The sequence below is a fragment of the Mus caroli genome, chromosome 1 (assembly GCF_900094665.2).
Source record: "Mus caroli chromosome 1, CAROLI_EIJ_v1.1, whole genome shotgun sequence".
NCBI classification, from domain to species: domain Eukaryota; kingdom Metazoa; phylum Chordata; class Mammalia; order Rodentia; family Muridae; genus Mus; species Mus caroli.
In genome coordinates this window covers 149,865,070-149,882,548 of record NC_034570.1, presented here as the reverse complement: position 1 = coordinate 149,882,548, position 17,479 = coordinate 149,865,070, and the positions used below count along the sequence as shown (strand labels likewise).

General features: G+C 37.0%; 1 protein-coding gene across 1 annotated transcript in view; it reads right to left on the bottom strand.

The window, feature by feature from the left end:
• Cop1 (COP1 E3 ubiquitin ligase) overlaps nt 1–17,479 on the bottom strand; it is a 121,364-nt gene that overhangs the window by 101,817 nt on the left and 2,068 nt on the right. Inside the window, 4 exon segments of the mRNA XM_029479513.1 lie at nt 855–1,005; nt 1,744–1,820; nt 6,541–6,638; nt 11,398–11,457. Of these exon segments, the coding sequence (XP_029335373.1) occupies nt 855–1,005; nt 1,744–1,820; nt 6,541–6,638; nt 11,398–11,457 (386 nt within the window).

Genomic DNA, 17,479 nt, shown 5'->3' with positions numbered 1-17,479 from the left:
ACACACACACATACACTCACACACACACACACATTAAAGCAAGAGGGGATTTATTAGGAAGGTGGGGTTTGGTGGGAGGGGAAAGAGGTAAAGAGGATATTGGGGTAAAAAATGATTAAAATATATTATACACATATGTATATATGTAGAAAATCGTATAATTTTTAAAAAGATCAAAACAAAACAAAAAAGGTACTATATTATATTTGACAAAAACCTAAATAATAAAAATGAGTTCGTGCTACAGGAGGGAGGAATGAAATTGAATTTTCTCCTGAGGCAGAGAAGGAAGTTTCAGCTAAGTAGGAAGGTAACATTGGTTCTACTTGCTTCTTTATCTTAAAATCTCTCTCTCTCTCTGTGTATGTGTGTGTATGTGTGAGAGAGAGAGTGTGTGTGAGTGTGTGTGAGTGTGTATGAGAGTGTGGAGGTCAGAGAACAAGTTTTTAGTGTCAGTTGTCTCCTTCTACTGAGATCCAGGGACAGAGGATTTGCATGGCATGGACTTTTACCCTCTTGCCAATCCTCCACCTACTTAGTAAACATCTATCAATCCTCTCCCAAGCCCTGTACTAAACTTGACACCTGGTACTCCCAATCCCAGAGCCTCTGCTCTACAATATATAACTTAAAGTTCACAGTTTGTTATATCACTGTTAGCCCAGTGCACAGTTTTGTCAAATTTGAAAATCTATTATCCTGTATTCATTTGCCTTAGGGCCTACAAAACAGGGGCTGGAGAAATACCTTTTCATATGTGCTTGATCTAATAATCAGTTATTGACAATGGCCTATTATTTCCAAACCTTTCTAGGTATTTTTCATTATATAATAACTAGATCATCATTTAAAACAAAGTATCTTTTACGTTTTGGCACTACTTACTGCTTCCAGTTGTTTCTTCTTCTGCACTAATAATTCCAACATGAGGTTGACATTGGCCAAATCAAGGTTATCTTGATCAGTTCCTAGTAGATCTTGAAATATTTGCCACCTATGCCCATTCTAAAATTAAAAAACAAACAAAAACAAAAAACATGGTAACTTAACAAGACAGCATTAGATTCTAAAACAAAATTTTAAGAAATATTTTCTAATACACCAAAAGTAAAATTAACATTCATATTCTAACTTGCTTCTCCACAATTACTGGAGGTACAATTTAAATACTGTTGCTACTTTGAATAAATTTAGCTAACAAGTATAAAAGGTACACAGAAGACAAATATTAAGTTGACATTTCTAAGTATTATAAATGAAAACACCAATATTTTCTGTCTTGCAGTTGGTGAAATGTTAATTTAAGCTCACTTGTCTCCATAGTTTGGAGCTAATCCTTTTAATTAAGAAACTTTGAGTAGTATATTCACAATACCTTTACATATGACCCTTCAAATGTTAGATATAAGTAAACTATCTATTGTGACACCACCAGACCCTGTAAATGATGGTTAGGCTGATAAACTGTTACAGACAATGCACTTAAGAAAGTTATTATTTATTTATCTGAGTAAAATACTCTTAAATAAGCTCCCTTTACAAAAGTCCATTCTTTACTAAGTATTAATATCTATTATTGAAATAAAAACATTAAAATTAATTCAGTAGAAATAGGAATTAAAAGGACTAAAAAATATTGCTTATTTCATAGAGTACGTCTCTACTCTATATGAAGCCCTTGATTCCCTCTCCAGCACTGTAAAACCAACAAGAACAGAAACAGTAACAGGAGCTGAGACGTACGGTGCTACTCACTGAGTGGTCCAACTTGAACCTCTTTTCCTCAAATCTTTGCTTCTGTTTGAGAATGAGTTCATTCACTGAAAATAAAGCACACAAAATTTGTATTTTTGTTAAATTTATTTACCTTCTAATTGTTCTGCTCAGGTAAATTTTTATCTTAACTTTACAGAGTCCCAAATTTAAAGAAATGTAAAGTAGTAGCTTTCTGTTCTATTTTGAATTAGGAATCAGTTTTTATACTCATTACTACTACAACTTCTATTACTACAGGAGATTCTTTATAATATACACCCATCTTTTATATGTTACTCAATAAAGATAACTTTTCACCATGTGAAAGCATTTAAGTGCCTTCTGAAACACAAGATTTGAAGACTTTTGCTTTGTTGTAGCTTTTCTATAAATACCTTGAAGGATGCTGATAATTACACAACTCCATCTCATCCTTCTTAGTAATATGATTATTTTTCCAAATCTCAGACATCATATAACTTTTAGAGATGCCAAATCTCTTCTCAACCATGATGTGAGTAATCTAAGCCAAACTAGCCAATCTGTTCTCTGCCAGTAATTTATGAGGTCTGTTTCCGTTTACAACAAGGTCTTACCATGTATCAAGTCTGACTTGGACTCCTGATGCTCCTGCCTCTCCAGATTATAGAACTGCCATGTACAGCCCTGAAACAGTCTTAGCCAACAAGAGATGTGCTGTTGTCTTTCAGATGTAGGTAAAAAATTATCTCCCTGTCTCCAGAATAAGATGATTTCTGAACTTTCTTAAAGCCATTTTGAAGTTCTAGGGCAGCTATGCAAACGACGAAGGTGTATGCTCATAAGAGAAAGAATTTTACATTATCAATAGCTCTAGAAATTCTCCTGAAATGAATACAATTTAAATAATGCTTAAGACACTTTACTTGTATTTGGGGATGTTTTGCATTGTTGTTTGTCTTACAGTCAACTAATACCAAAACGCTAATATAATGTGCTAGAAATCTCTATTAGGATACAGAACTCCCTTGGGTGACAAATGGAACAAGACAGAGATGGTATGCAAGATGAAATGCCAATTATCATCCACTTTAAAAATAAATCAAGATCAATACCAAAGAAACCTTAGGTTTGATGCTTCAAATATTAATGAAATGATCCACACCACAAATAATTCAAATTAGCGTGAGAAATATATATGATGTAGTAGCTGTAATATAATGGAGTAACCAATACTATCACTGATACAAACTTACAAATACACAAGCCATATGAAGGCCAAGTAAGAGTGGAATAGAAATTTGCTATACTCTCTTTATTAAATAACAGAATGAATGAAAAGGAATACAGATAAAGTGTATATTGTGCGTGTGAGTAACCAACTCACAAAATAAGAGGAGAGTTTTGTAAAGGTTAACAGGGTTAAATGTTACGAGTAGAAATATTAACACATCAGTCTGATTCTAAAAAGTAGAAAACATTTAACAAAATCAATACAATCTACAAGACAGAGAATTTGAAATAATACATCAAGAATGAACAAGTAAAAATAAACCACAGTGGGGGTACCAGGGCAGCTAAGAGGTTAGCAGACTTGTTTCACTGACAGAAGACCAGCTTCAGTCCCCAGCACCCACCTAGCACTCACACCTAGCCTTCTTGGCACCAGGCACACAGTTAGTACACATAAATACATAAAACATATAATAAAAATAAACCAATCTTTTTATTTTTTTTAAAAGATTTATTTATTATTATACATAAGTACACTGTAGCTGTCTTCAGACGCACCAGAAGAGGGCGTCAGATCTCATTATGGGTGGTTGTGAGCCACCATGTGGTTGCTGGGAATTGAACTCAGGACCTTTGGAGGAGCAGTCAGAGCTCTTACCCACTGAGCCATCTCCCCAGCCCAAACCAATCTTTTTAAAAGAGTAAGACAGAGTTTAATGTTTCTGTTACATTAAGTTATTAACAAGTGAATAAGAACTGTGACTTAAATAGTTACAATATTGCATATTTGAAGTCTCACAGGCCATTGTATTTGACTGATTCTTTCCAACACTATTACATAAAATTTTAAATGTTGCAAATTGTAAAATAGTAATAGAAAATGAAGGTTAAAATGAAAAAAAGTTAATGAAGTACTATAGCCTACAATGATAGAAAGATTATACTCCAAAGGGGGAAAAAAGCCAGGTATAGTGGTACATACAGGTTTACAGGCCAACATTTGAAAAGCTGGCATGGTAGGATTACAAGTTCAAAGACTTGATTTTACACTTTAAAATGAGAATAAAGCAGAAGTTTCTACTAATAACAAGCTACATATATTAACCACTTAGCATGAGACTTTTAAGACTATCATATTCAGATTTTCATATGTCTAATCTGGGTAAGCAATAAATTCTCAGAAAAATACTGGAAAAAAAAGGTAAAGTAAGGTTTTAAAAAGAAGGTAAAACCTTTATTTACCCTTTACACAACCTGTTTGTGGTTCAGTGTTGCCATCTGAAGAATAAGCATAATAATACTAGTATAAGACTACCATTAAATAAATGTATGTCCATAAAGCATATAACAGCTGGGTGTGGTGGCGCATGCCTTTAATCCCAGCACTGGGGAGGCAGAGGCAGGCAGATTTCTGAGTCGAGGCCAGGCTGTTCTATAAAGTGAGTTCCAGGACAGCCAGGGCTACACAGAGAAACCCTGTCTCGAAAAACAAAACAAAACAAGCATATAACAGTGCCTAACAGGAGGTCTGACTGGCTAAATATGTTTGTGGGACAGAAAGAGACAGACAAATGGGAAGAGAGGTGAGGGGTAAGGAGAGAGAATGAGAGAATGAGGCAGGGAGGAAGGAAGGGAGGGATGGCAGAGAGTGTCAAAGAGTGGAAAGACAGAGGAAGGGAGAGGAAAACATTGTAGAGCCTCCCTGTGCAGCCCAGGCTTAAACTGAATTTAAACCCCCCTATATCATCATCTGAAGTGCTGGCCGATTACAGGTGTTCACCACCATGCCAGATCTAAATACAGATACTAAAATTTGCAAATAAGAGGCTGATTCACAATAAACGTAAGAAAACTTGAAGTACATATTTTGCAGACACAGAAACACATACAAGTGGAAAGTGGGGAAAATCTAAAGACTAGGTCCTGAAAATGGGGTAGTCTTAGAAGACCAGGGAGAGAGAAAAGGAACTCTGAGTATACTGAGGGAGTTTAGGTTTTGTCAGAATTTCCTCCCTTTTCAAGTCTGAATAATTTTCTACATTGTATTCTATCCACTTAGCCTTCCACAGCTGACCTCCTGCCTCCTGTGAATGATACTATGAACGTGCATACACAAAAACTTCCGCAGAATTCTTCTTGGTGTCTGTCTACTTCCATGAAATTACTAGACCACGAAAACTCTTATTTTTTTTTTTTCAGAAGACACCATACTGTTTTCTACTACAAACACTATACATACATCTTTACAATCCTCTCTAGCAGCCACTTTAATGAGTATATAATCTGTGTATTTTGAGTTCCCTTTTTCATATTCTTTTGTTGTCGTTTTACATTTGCTGATTTACTTCAAAGGATACCTTAAAGGCCAGAAGTAAAGAACCAGGTGTAGATGTACAACAGGATAAGATACATAGGAAGGACGTGAGCTGCCGACTTCTCCAGGCAAGCATGCCACTCTTCTAGTACCTCCACAGGTTCAGCAACATGCACATCTCTGCTCCAGACATCACTCTGGGTTCTAATAGGGGCTTCATTAAGTTGGAGGGACTGATTAAATCAGTGGCATTGGCCATTAACTCACCCTTCAGTTCTTCTCATCTCCCCTTGATGAAGGTGGATTGGCAGTTACCTGAGTAGGTAGTGTCCTGAGCAACTTAGGAGCTCAGGCTCAGACACCTCATTTTCCTTGCCTATCACGGGAAGGGCAGTCTACTTGGAACTAGTCATCATCATGAATTATCTATCTAGTTTAGTGGCATATCAGATTAGTCTTAGTATTTCTGCTGTGCTTTCAGACTCATTACTCCTTAATCTGTACTCAAGTTGGGTCTGTAATTTTATGATAAGACATTCAGTATATAGAACTACTAACTTATTTTGAGACAGGGTCTGCCTGGGCCATGCACTGCATCTTTTGCATTAGCCTCCCAGTGCTGGTTATGAGCACATGCCACCACATCCAAGTTAAAACATCAATTGTTAAAACTACAACTAGCACATGACTACATTAGTTCCAAGTTTCTACCATTTATACTTAAAGCTATACTCACATGTCCATATCAAAATCTGTGTTCATATCCTCCTCTTCCTGTCGGGAGCCTTTCCAGCTCATACACTCTATATCCGCCTCATCCAGGGATCTCTATACTTGATCTTCCCCTTCTATCAGAAAATACTGACCAAGAACATGTTCTCCCTCCCCATCAAACATTCCCTTTGTTACTTCTCACTGTTACATTGGCAGTAGAAGCAGAGAAACACGCAATACTACATGTGGAGACATAAACTTGTCCTAAACCTCTGACAACTCCTTGAAACCTACATTCTGTCCAAACAAATTTTATGTCCAAAATTCTAAGGGCATGTTGGATTTTCTTTTATGGAACTGAAATATAACAAGAAATGGTACTAACCATGTACAGAGTCTATGCCATACATAGCCCAAGAAGATGAAAGCACCCTGGTGAGTAACAGAAAAACTTGCTTATTTCTGAGTTGGGATTTCTGAATAAGCTATTGTTTGGATATTTTTTTTGTGGAAAGAATATAGTAAAAATAATTTCAAAAACTCACCCAAGAAATTAGGATAGAGATGGTCAATATTGTCCACAACATAATTACACTTGGGACATCTATTATTGTCCTCCAAACTCTGATGAATACACTTGTAGCTATTAACATGGGGGGAAGAAAACAAAAACTTAATTAAAATGACAAATTAACATACCTGTCACAAAATACTGTCTATTGTGCTCTCACTTTCAACACAACTGATATAACATTCATTTCCACTTTTATCTTTGTAAAACAAAATACATAAAGCATTTCTTGACTGAACCATTTATAAAGTTGTACATGTAATATGAAATGTGAAATGTGAATGACTAAGTTTTAGGTTATGTAATTTATATTATACACAAGGAAAGCAAATGCCTATGGTCTAGTTAAGCAAACGTCTCATATTCTTAGAGTACTGATATCCTTAGATCACATAGTGTTCCAACAAGCTAAAAGACACTATTCTATTTAGATACACAAGCAAAGACAAACATCTAGTCAAGCATGAGAAGACCATCTTCAGCAGTAACAAAAAAGTGATTCAACATTATGTGCTAATGTTTACTAAGAATAGAAAAACAAAATAGTGTTAAAATTCCAAAAGACATAATCTTACATAGCTGAAAGAAATGCAACCAATACAACTTTTATAAAAGGTAAATTCAGGAAAAACCTTAAGTTCTTATATTCCCTTTAACATAGCAACTTTTACTTATAAAGATATATCATTGGGAATTACACATGCTATCCAATGCAGAGTTAGCTAACCATCATATAGTAGCAATCTATAAGAGAAGCAATCTAAATTACACATACAAATTGACCAAATCTGCAATTATCATTTCAATGCAATGGTATACTAGCAATAAAATTTTACTTGTGTATATGTCATATATTATATCTGTGGAAATTATTATGAATATATTGTTTACATATATAATATTTCATATACATTTCAGGGAATGTTGTTCTTATATTTCTGTGGTGTACTGCGTTTTCACAATTGCTTCCTTCAACAGGACTATATGTGTGTGATAGCAGTAGGCATATGCCACGGGTCAAAGGACGGCTTTGTGAAGTGGGTTCTTTCCTTCTACCTTTACATGCCTTCTAGAGATCAAAACTCAGTATGACAGATTTATAAAGCCAGCTTCTTTTCAATAGACCTTTTATAACTGTATGTTACCTTGACTAAATAATACACACACACACACACACACTCTCTTAACTATTGTTTTCAACTTTATCAGACAAATATCAAATTGGCATGAGAAAAAAATCATTGTCTTAATATATATGTATATTTAAATAAGCTAAAAACACATTTATAGTGTTAACATTATTTCTGTCTATAAATGAGACATTTCTTTGTAGATTTTTTAACTTGTTTCTGTGATAAGTATATATATTACTCTGACAATCAGATAAAAAGTAATTTCTAAGGAATTAGAAAGGTGCTTATAGAAAGCATTTAAAACAACCCATATCTATCCTTCCTCCTTCCAGATCATCATGCGTTACGTCACCTTTATAAACTGGTGCAGGTTCTTAGCTCCCTGCCCTCCATCAGGCGTCACTGCTCTACTTCTCTCCTCCCCTCCCCTCACACCTGCTGCTTTCAAGACAAGCAAAGCACAGGGGCCTAAAGTTGGAGTAACTGTCTGTCCATACTGAATCCCAGACTCTAGTAGCTACTAAACAATGCTGTGAACCATGCTGCAGAAAGACTGTCATCACTCCTGCAACAGCAAGACTCTGACTACCATATTACCACAAGATATGCTCCAAATCTGACTAAACACTTCCTACATTTCGGAAATACCAATATAAAAAATAATATTAAGCATTTTCATTTTCATTTTTACTAGAGGCCCATGATGAGATATACAAATACAATAGATGAAGAATTCAATGTGAAAAAGTCTTAGGAGAAAAAGGAGATGAATGATTATTATCAGGAAATAAACATGACAAGAGTTTGGCAGTTACCAAAACATCAACTAAAACCAGTTAAGGAGGAGGAACCCAGGTGGATACAAAGATGTAGAGGGGTTGACAGATAAAAGGAGAATATTTTAGATGTTAACAAAAAGTTTTTAACTGGTTGAAGCACTAAAAAAAAAAAGTAAATTTTTGAACAGTCAGTCACAAAAGAACATCTTTAATACCTTCCTCCCAAACTTAGGGAACAAGGAAGAAGAGAGAACAGCAATGGGAAAGAGTACTGTGAAATGCTGTTTTAAGAGATAACCTAACTTTTGTACAGCAGGAGTGGCTACCTACACAAACCTTCAAAATTAATAAACCATTAATAAGCCCATTAATAAACCATCACAAATGGGGGAAGTTCTTAACTTTTTTCCAGGTTCTGTAGGCAATTACTGGTTGCCAGGGTGGAAGGCACAGATCATATTCCTGTGTTGCAGCCTCTGGTAAGCAGCCCTTATTCAAGTAAATAACTACCTGCCTGTGTTCATGGAGTCATCCCTTATTATATGCAGTGGGGCCACAAAACAAACTAACAAAACCAGACAAAGACATGAGCCTGGGGAGAAGACTAGAAGAAATGCAGAGGGCTGGTAGGGACAGAAGGGAGATAAAACGGGAGTGTAATCATAATATATACAAGTATGAAATTTCCAAATAACCAAAATAACAAAAAGAGGAAAACAAATCATGAGAGTAGGAGGGAGACTTTTTGGTAGAAGAGATATGGTGGAAGCAAAGGAGTTAAGAGTGGACAATGGGGAGGGTATTATGACTAAAGGATATTAGAGATGCATGAATTGTGTAAGGATAAATAAGATTTCAAAGGGAAAAAAATGGTAAAAGAATTCTGAAAAGTTGTAATTATCCCAACAGTGAAAATATCTAACAACAGAGAAAAAAAATGACTGAGACCCTGACATTACACAGCACATGGCTCTACACAATACAAGTTGCTTTTTTAAGCCAAGAATACAAAATGCCATAACTTTATTTTAGTGGAGAACATATATAATACAAATTAAGTGTGTTGGTTTAGTCCAAACCTAACTAACCCCGAATCATATTCCAGATCATGTGCTGCACCTACTGGTAACTGAAGAATATTCGCCTATCAAATGTCATGGCTACCATTTTAAACATAAAACGACAGGCACAACTTCCAATATGGACTAAAGAAATACTAAGACTAATCTGATATGCCACTAAACTAGATAGATAATTCATGATGATGACTAGTTCCAAGTAGACTGCCCTTCCCGTGATAGGCAAGGAAAATGAGGTGTCTGAGCCTGAGCTCCTAAGTTGCTCAGGACACTACCTACTCAGGTAACTGCCAATCCACCTTCATCAAGGGGAGATGAGAAGAACTGAAGGGTGAGTTAATGGCCAATGCCACTGATTTAATCAGTCCCTCCAACTTAATGAAGCCCCTATTAGAACCCAGAGTGATGTCTGGAGCAGAGATGTGCATGTTGCTGAACCTGTGGAGGTACTAGAAGAGTGGCATGCTTGCCTGGAGAAGTCGGCAGCTCACGTCCTTCCTATGTATCTTATCCTGTTGTACATCTACACCTGGTTCTTTACTTCTGGCCTTTAAGGTATCCTTTGAAGTAAATCAGCAAATGTAAAATGACAACAAAAGAAAGATAAATACCAAGAAGAACTGAAAGCAGAGTTCCACAGAAGTACTTCTATATGAATGCTGTGGTGTGAATGAGAACTCACCACACAGGCTCATATTTCTGGCACTATTTGGGGAGGCTGTGAAACTTTTGAGAGGTCCATCCTTGACAGAAGAGTTTTATTAATCAAGGAGCGGTTTTTTGTGTGTGTGTTTACAGTCTTTGTCCACTTGCTGTTTGCTCTCTCTGCTTTGAATCTGCATTTGAAGACGTATGCTCCCAGGTTTCTGGTCTTCCCACCATACCTGCTGCTTGCTGCCATGCCTCACCGCCACAATGTACTTCCATATCTCTGGACTGGGAAACTCAAGGCTTTTCTTTCTAAAACTGTTTCTGGTCATGGTGTTTTATCACAGCCAACAGGAAAGTAATTAATACACACATTCATGGCTGCATTATTCTTTGGAGCCAGGAGACTGAATCAACCTAACCTTCATAAATGGCTGAAAGGATAAACAAAATATCACCTGTGATTATAGCAGAATACTAATCAGACTTAAAAAGATAATTGTGTCATAAAAGAACACACAAGAATGCAAAGGGCATTATGTGAAATAAGTCCCTCACAGGAAGACACATATGCTCTAAGTACATAGATATGAGGTTATCTAGAACTGACAAATCCATACAAATAGAAAGGAGACTAGGGGCTTTCAGGGACTGCAGAAATGGAAAGCAAAGCATTGTTTTTACAGGTATAGTTTCAGTTTTGCCAAAAGAACAAGTCCTGGACACTGTCCAACACATAAACATAGCACAACGTAACTACATACATCAAGATGGTAAGACTGTGAATTCTATATTAATTTATAATTTGAATTTTTAAGTACATCAATATAACAAATATAATCCAATGCTTCTCAGTGAAGTGCTAACAAAGACAGTGCAGGCCTTTTTCATTCTTTCCCTGTTTTCTGGGTCCTCCCACCTTATTCCCAACTGGTATCTCATGCTTAGTGACAGACTGATTACCCACCTTGATTTTCTAAAACACCAAAGTTTCTGCTAACAATAAACACAAGATTTTAAAATGTATCTTAACAGCCTATGGTACACTAGAGTATTTCACAGAAGTTATGTGCCAAAAACATTTTGTATCATGAACTATAAAGACTTATCAGTCGAAGAAACAATATAAAATTAGTTTATAGAGCGTAACTTTCTGGTTGGTTGCAGTTATACTGAATGAAGATGGTCTTACCAAAAGCTGTGGCCACATTTTGTCATGTATGCCTCCTCGATCATATCAAAGCAGATGGGACTACAAAAGAAAAAGAGAGAAGTCACTGATATAATGTTTGTTAAGGCAGAATGTTACACATTGGAAAGGGCTCGTAACAAAATCAATCAAACCAAATTTAATATATAGCTAAGAATTAAGAATTCTACCCTTCTTAACAGAAGGTTAACAGTATTACAGGACTGTTTATAAAAGTATCATGCTCAAGCTGATCCAAGGAGCAAGGAATGTTGAAATATGTGCAATGAGTACACTTATCATTCAAATATTTTATCCGTCCCATAGAATTTATGGTGGAACCTTATTATTAGAGGGCTCAAGAAAGTTCTACCCAATGTTCCTATGCTCAGAAACACTAGCCTGGCTACCCTAAGTGTTCTTTTCTTGACACACAGTAAGACAACTGCTGATTATTGAACAGCCCTGGACTCCATCCCCAGCCTGAGGAGGGGAAGAGGGAGGGAGGTAACAGCCCTCTTTTTGTCCTATCCCAAAGAAAACTAAATCTTCGAGTGATAAATTTAGAAATGTAGTTTCAATGATGCTTCTAAATGATGTCAGTAAAAGCTAATATATAAAATAGACCAAACAGTATTTATTAAACTATGTTATATAGTAAGTTGTTCAATCCTTTCTACAACACAGTAAGAGAGGTAGCAGTTGTACTGTTCTTTTCTCCAAATTGAAACGTATTCTGCCTGGGGTCCAGGGGAAAGGAAGCCATAAGACTCAAGATACTAAGGAAATGTACAAAGTTTAAGAAGCTCAGAATTAAAAAAATTTTGGAGGCTGGGTATGGTGATGCATACTTTAATCCCAGCACTTGGAAAGCAGATGCCAGTGNATCTCTGTGAGTTTGAGGCCATCCTGGTCTTCTACACAGTTCTACACCAACCAAGGCTTCATAGTGAGACTCAGTCTCAGGTCCTTATGCTTATGCAGCAAGCACTTTATCCACTGAACTATTCCCTACTCTGAATGAACTTTTCGTTCTTTTTTTGAGGGGGAGGCAGGAGAGGGGAAATGACAGGGTCTTTATGTAGCTCACGCTGGCCTGGGACTCAATATGGAACCTTCAGAAATGTCTGCCCCTATCTTCCTAGTGCTGGGATTAAAAGATATACACCCAGCTAAAATTCATTTTATCTATCTAAGTATGGTTGCTGTGCCACACATGTGGAGGCTGGAGGACTTCCGAGACTGGCTCTCTCCTGCTGCTGAGGTTCCAGAACAGAGATCAGATTATCAGGCTTGGGCAGCAACTGTTTTTATCTACTGTGCCATTCATTTCACAGGCTCCTGAAGTAAACTTTGTCATTGTTCGCTACGTTTTTTTTCACACAATAATATCCAGTACTTTAGTGATGGCAAATTTATTACAAAGAATCCATAATAGAAGCCAAACTGTCACTAAGATCTTACACCAGCTTTAAATTTAGCTATGCATCCTATAACTGTCTTAACTGTGAGAATCTTACTGGACATGTCTAATTTTTCAACATCTCAGATCATCTGTCCATTATTCCAACAACTAGCTCATATATGAAACAAGTATTTCAAAATTATCTCAGAGAGATTTTCTTTCATTCTACCAAAACCTATTATTCATGCCTGGAGGCAAGTATCTTTTATGTATACAAACTTGCATGAAATGATAGCTATATCCAACCACGAATAGTACTGTTATGGTACCAATAACTAAAACGTGTAAATCAATGCTTTAACATGTTAAAGGGTAAAGCAAGTTAAATTTATATTCAGAGAGATATAATGAAATATAGCTCATTTGCATTTGAGGTCAACATCTAACTGGGGAGAACTTTCCTTCGACCATATTACTCAGAAACACTGGGGGAAAACACCTTTTTGAACACTAACATCCTTAAAGGAAAGAAAACAAATGAACATATTCTCATTTTTATTGGACCAAGTTTATTGTGGACTCACTCTTCCATCTGAAAGCATTTTGTAGGCAATCACAGCACAAGAAGAGCACAAAAACTAACTGAGCAGTTGAGGAAGCACAAAAGGGAGATAGACTGTTTAAGGAAGACAACAAGGAGTACTGACTCTAGAACAGCCACATCAGTTTCCCTCCTTTGGTACTAATTGTGACTGTACCCCATTGTGATGGTTTGCATATCCTTGGGCCGGGGAGTGGCACCATCTGAAAGTGTGGCCTTGTTGGAATAGGTGTGACCTGGTTGGAATGGGTGTGTCACTGTGGGTGTGTGTATAAGATTCTCATCCTAGTTGCCTGGAAGCCAGTCTTCCACTAGCAGCCTTTGGATGAAGACATAGAACTCTCAGCTCCTCCTGAGCCATGCCTGCCTGGGTACTGCCATGCTCCCACCTTGATGATAATGGACTAAACCTTTGAACCTGTAAGCCAGCCCCAATTAAATGTTTTTTATAAGACTTACCTTGGTCATGGTGTCTGTTCACAGCAGTAAAACCCTAACTAAGACACCCATCTAACCCCACAAGTTCAGAGATAAATGGTGAAGGAGCTATTGTTCAAACCCAAGGCATCCAACAGAGATGCTTAAAGGGTTCATAGAAGGAGAGCCTATATGGCTCTTGTAAAGAATTAGTTCTTAAAACCAAACCTTGCCTTCAATGTACTACTTAATTTTAATTAAAACTAGAAAAGAATCAGAAGGGCTGGAGAGATGGCTCAGTGGTTAAGAGCACTGACTGCTCTTCCAGAGGTCCTGAGTTCAATCCCCAGCAACCACATAATGGCTAATAACCATCTGAAATGGTATTCAATATCCTCTCCTGGTGTGTCTGAAGACAGGGACAGCATACTCACATACATAAAATAAATAAATCTATTTAAAAAAAAAAGAATCAGATAGCGCAAACAAATCTTAAGTTAACAATGTCTAACACACATACATACATACACACACACACACACACACACACACACACATATATATATATATATATATATATATATGCATGCATACTATAGATTGAACCTAGGGCCTCACTCATGTTAGGCACCCAAATGAAAATATAACCTATGAACAAGAGGAAACAGTCAATAAAGAAGATAGGTTGATTACAAAGGAATGTCTTATCAAGTATTGATAAAATTGCCAGCAACAAATTACCATAGCACATGATGGCCACTAGAAGCTTTAGAAGCTTGCATTCCATTCAGATAAAGGCTGGTCCTAGGCTATGCAGTTACAGAAAATACTCCAAAGACATTTCAAGATGAGCCAGAGATAAGCAAAGGTAGTGAGTTTACTAAATAATTGGTTAGATAGCCATAAATACAGGAAAAGGACAATATACAATCACACAACATGATGCGGGCATCTCCAGAGAGAGAGTGTGTTTGTCTGCCTGTCTCTCTCTCTATGTGTGTGTGTGTGTGTGTATGTATAAAGACCCCGTGGCTTTCTAAGTTACATTCTTAACATACTTCAAAGGATATAACTTTTAAATTTTAAAGGTTAGGTAAGACTTAAAATTAAGAAAAAAATCATGAACTAGTTTACATTTTTCCTATTCTCTTTTGATTTACGAAATCATCACTCAGATTTCATCACCTTAACTTTCCCTGACTTTCTATCCTGTGAAAATTACCCCCAACTTAATACTGTGATTTGTAAGAAATATAAGACTACAAGCATAAATATCTAAAATGTCAATCAACCCTACAATTAAACTTAAGCCTATTTTTAAATATGATAAAGCTAAGAGTGTTCCTGAAATTAGGTATGGGCTTTATTTAACTGTTCTCAAGGAGTTGGAGAAAAGGCATGTCCTTATCTACTACCTGTCACTCCAGCCTCCCATTACAATTTGTCTCAGATTAAGACAGCAAGGAACAAGTGGCTAAGGAGAAACATGAGTCAACAGCTGCTTACCCCCAATCAAGCCCATTTAAGAACCACTGTGTAATATGCTGGAACTCAGAGTTCAGCTTTCTGACCACATAAAGGAACATGCTAAACTGAGACCCAAAACCTGATTTCTCATTTTATCCCTTAGCTATCTTCTCCTGCCTGAAATAGTGAAAATCATTACACTGGTGCTATAGTAAATAACGCCACCCCTTACAACTCCTCAATGTGAAAGATAAACACATTTTTTAAGGTATTACCAATTAGTAAAGAATTAACATCATTGCTGGGAGGGGTAGCCTTTAATCCCAGAACTCGGGAGGCAGAGGCAGGCGGACTTCTGAGTTCGAGGCCAGCCTTGTCTACCGAGTGAGTTCTAGGACAACCAGGGCTACAGAGAAACCCTGTCTCGAAAAAAAACCAAAAGAATTAACATTATTTAAACATAAACCTCATTTAGATATAAAAGATTACAGTAAGTTGAATTGCTCACAATCTGACACTGAAGTACAGAAAAGACAAAAGCACCCAGAGGCCAATTAGGAATAAAAAGGATTATTAAGACATTGCCTAACGTATATCCTACTCCAAGAGTTTGATCAAAATTAAACCTAGTTTAAGGAAAAATGCACTCACTGGTTACTTTTTCTGAATATACAACTTCACCAGAAAGAGAAATGATGGACTGAGATTCTTACACAGTAAAAGATTCAGAATTTTAGCTACAAATACTCACTGGATGTTTTCATAATAGAATATAAAAGGCCTATACAATGCAAGAGAATAATTACTTAATTTTATTTTATGTATATGAGTGCTTTGAGTCAGGCGTGGTGACACACACCTTTAATCCCAGCACTCGGGAGGCAGAGGCAGGCGGATTTCTGAGTTCAAGGCCAGCCTGTTCTACAAAGTGAGTTCCAGGACAGCCAGGGCTACACAGAGAAACCTTGTCTCGAAAAACAAAAAAAAACAAAAAAAAACAAAAAAAAAAAAAAAAAAAAATTAGTGCTTTGCCTACAAGTATGTCTGTATACCACTTGTGGAAGAGGGATTCAATCCCTTGGAAACGGAGTCACAGACAATTGTTATGTGGGTGCCGGGAATCAAACCCATCTTTTGCAAGAACAACAAGTGCTCCCCTCTACTGACGTCTTCTCACAGCCACTAGGCTCGATTGATTTATTTTAAACAACAAGGTGATGAACTAATAATTTAGTCTTACCCCTGAGCTAGTTATAGAAACAGTTAAAACCTGTCAACTTAACCACAATCTAGAGCCACGTGGAAAGAGTTTCAACCAAGGAGCTGTCTAGATCAGGTGGGCCTATTGGCATATCTGTAGGGGATTGCCTTGATTGCTAACTGACGTAAGAAGACCCAGCCCATTATGAGCAGCAGCAGCACCAGGCTATAGAGGCCTGACTGTACAGGAGTGGAGAAAGCCAGCTGCGTCACAGGCCAACAAGCAGGCAGGCAGCATGGACACTCCTCCCTCTGCTTAACTGTGGCTAGGACTTTTAAGCTCCTGCATTGCTCTCTCCACAATAACGAAGTGTAACTGAAACTTCCAGCCAACTAAACCTTTCTCTTCACTAAGTGGCTTATTATAGTCAAGGTATTGGTCACAGAAACAGAAATGAAAATAGGACACACCTAATAAAACCAAATGCCAGCTGTACCTCATTCACCTCCAGGAATACAGGCTACACCACAGACTGTGGTACTCAGACAGTTCAACCGTCAGTGCCTAAGTTATCTGTTTAATAATTGAATAATACTGATTTCTCACACTTTTTACACTATTTAAACGACCTAAGGATGCTGGCATCTTGGTTTGAACTACAAATAATGGCCAAAAAGAAAAAAGCAAACTGTTTTACTAGTTTCTACCTTATCATGTGACACTATTGATTGGACAAGAATACAAACACCTCACCCAGGCAGTGGTGACACACACCTTTAATCCTAGCACAGGAAGGAAGAGGCAGGAGGATCTCTGAGTTCAGGGCCAGCCTGTTCTACAGAGCTAGTTCTAGGATAGCCAGGGCTACACAGAGAAACCCTGTCTCAAAATAAATAAATAAATAAATAAATAAAGCCAAACAAAAAAGGAATACAAACACCTCTTACACCCAATCATAAACTTCTTAAATTACAAATAGCCACAAGCTATAATT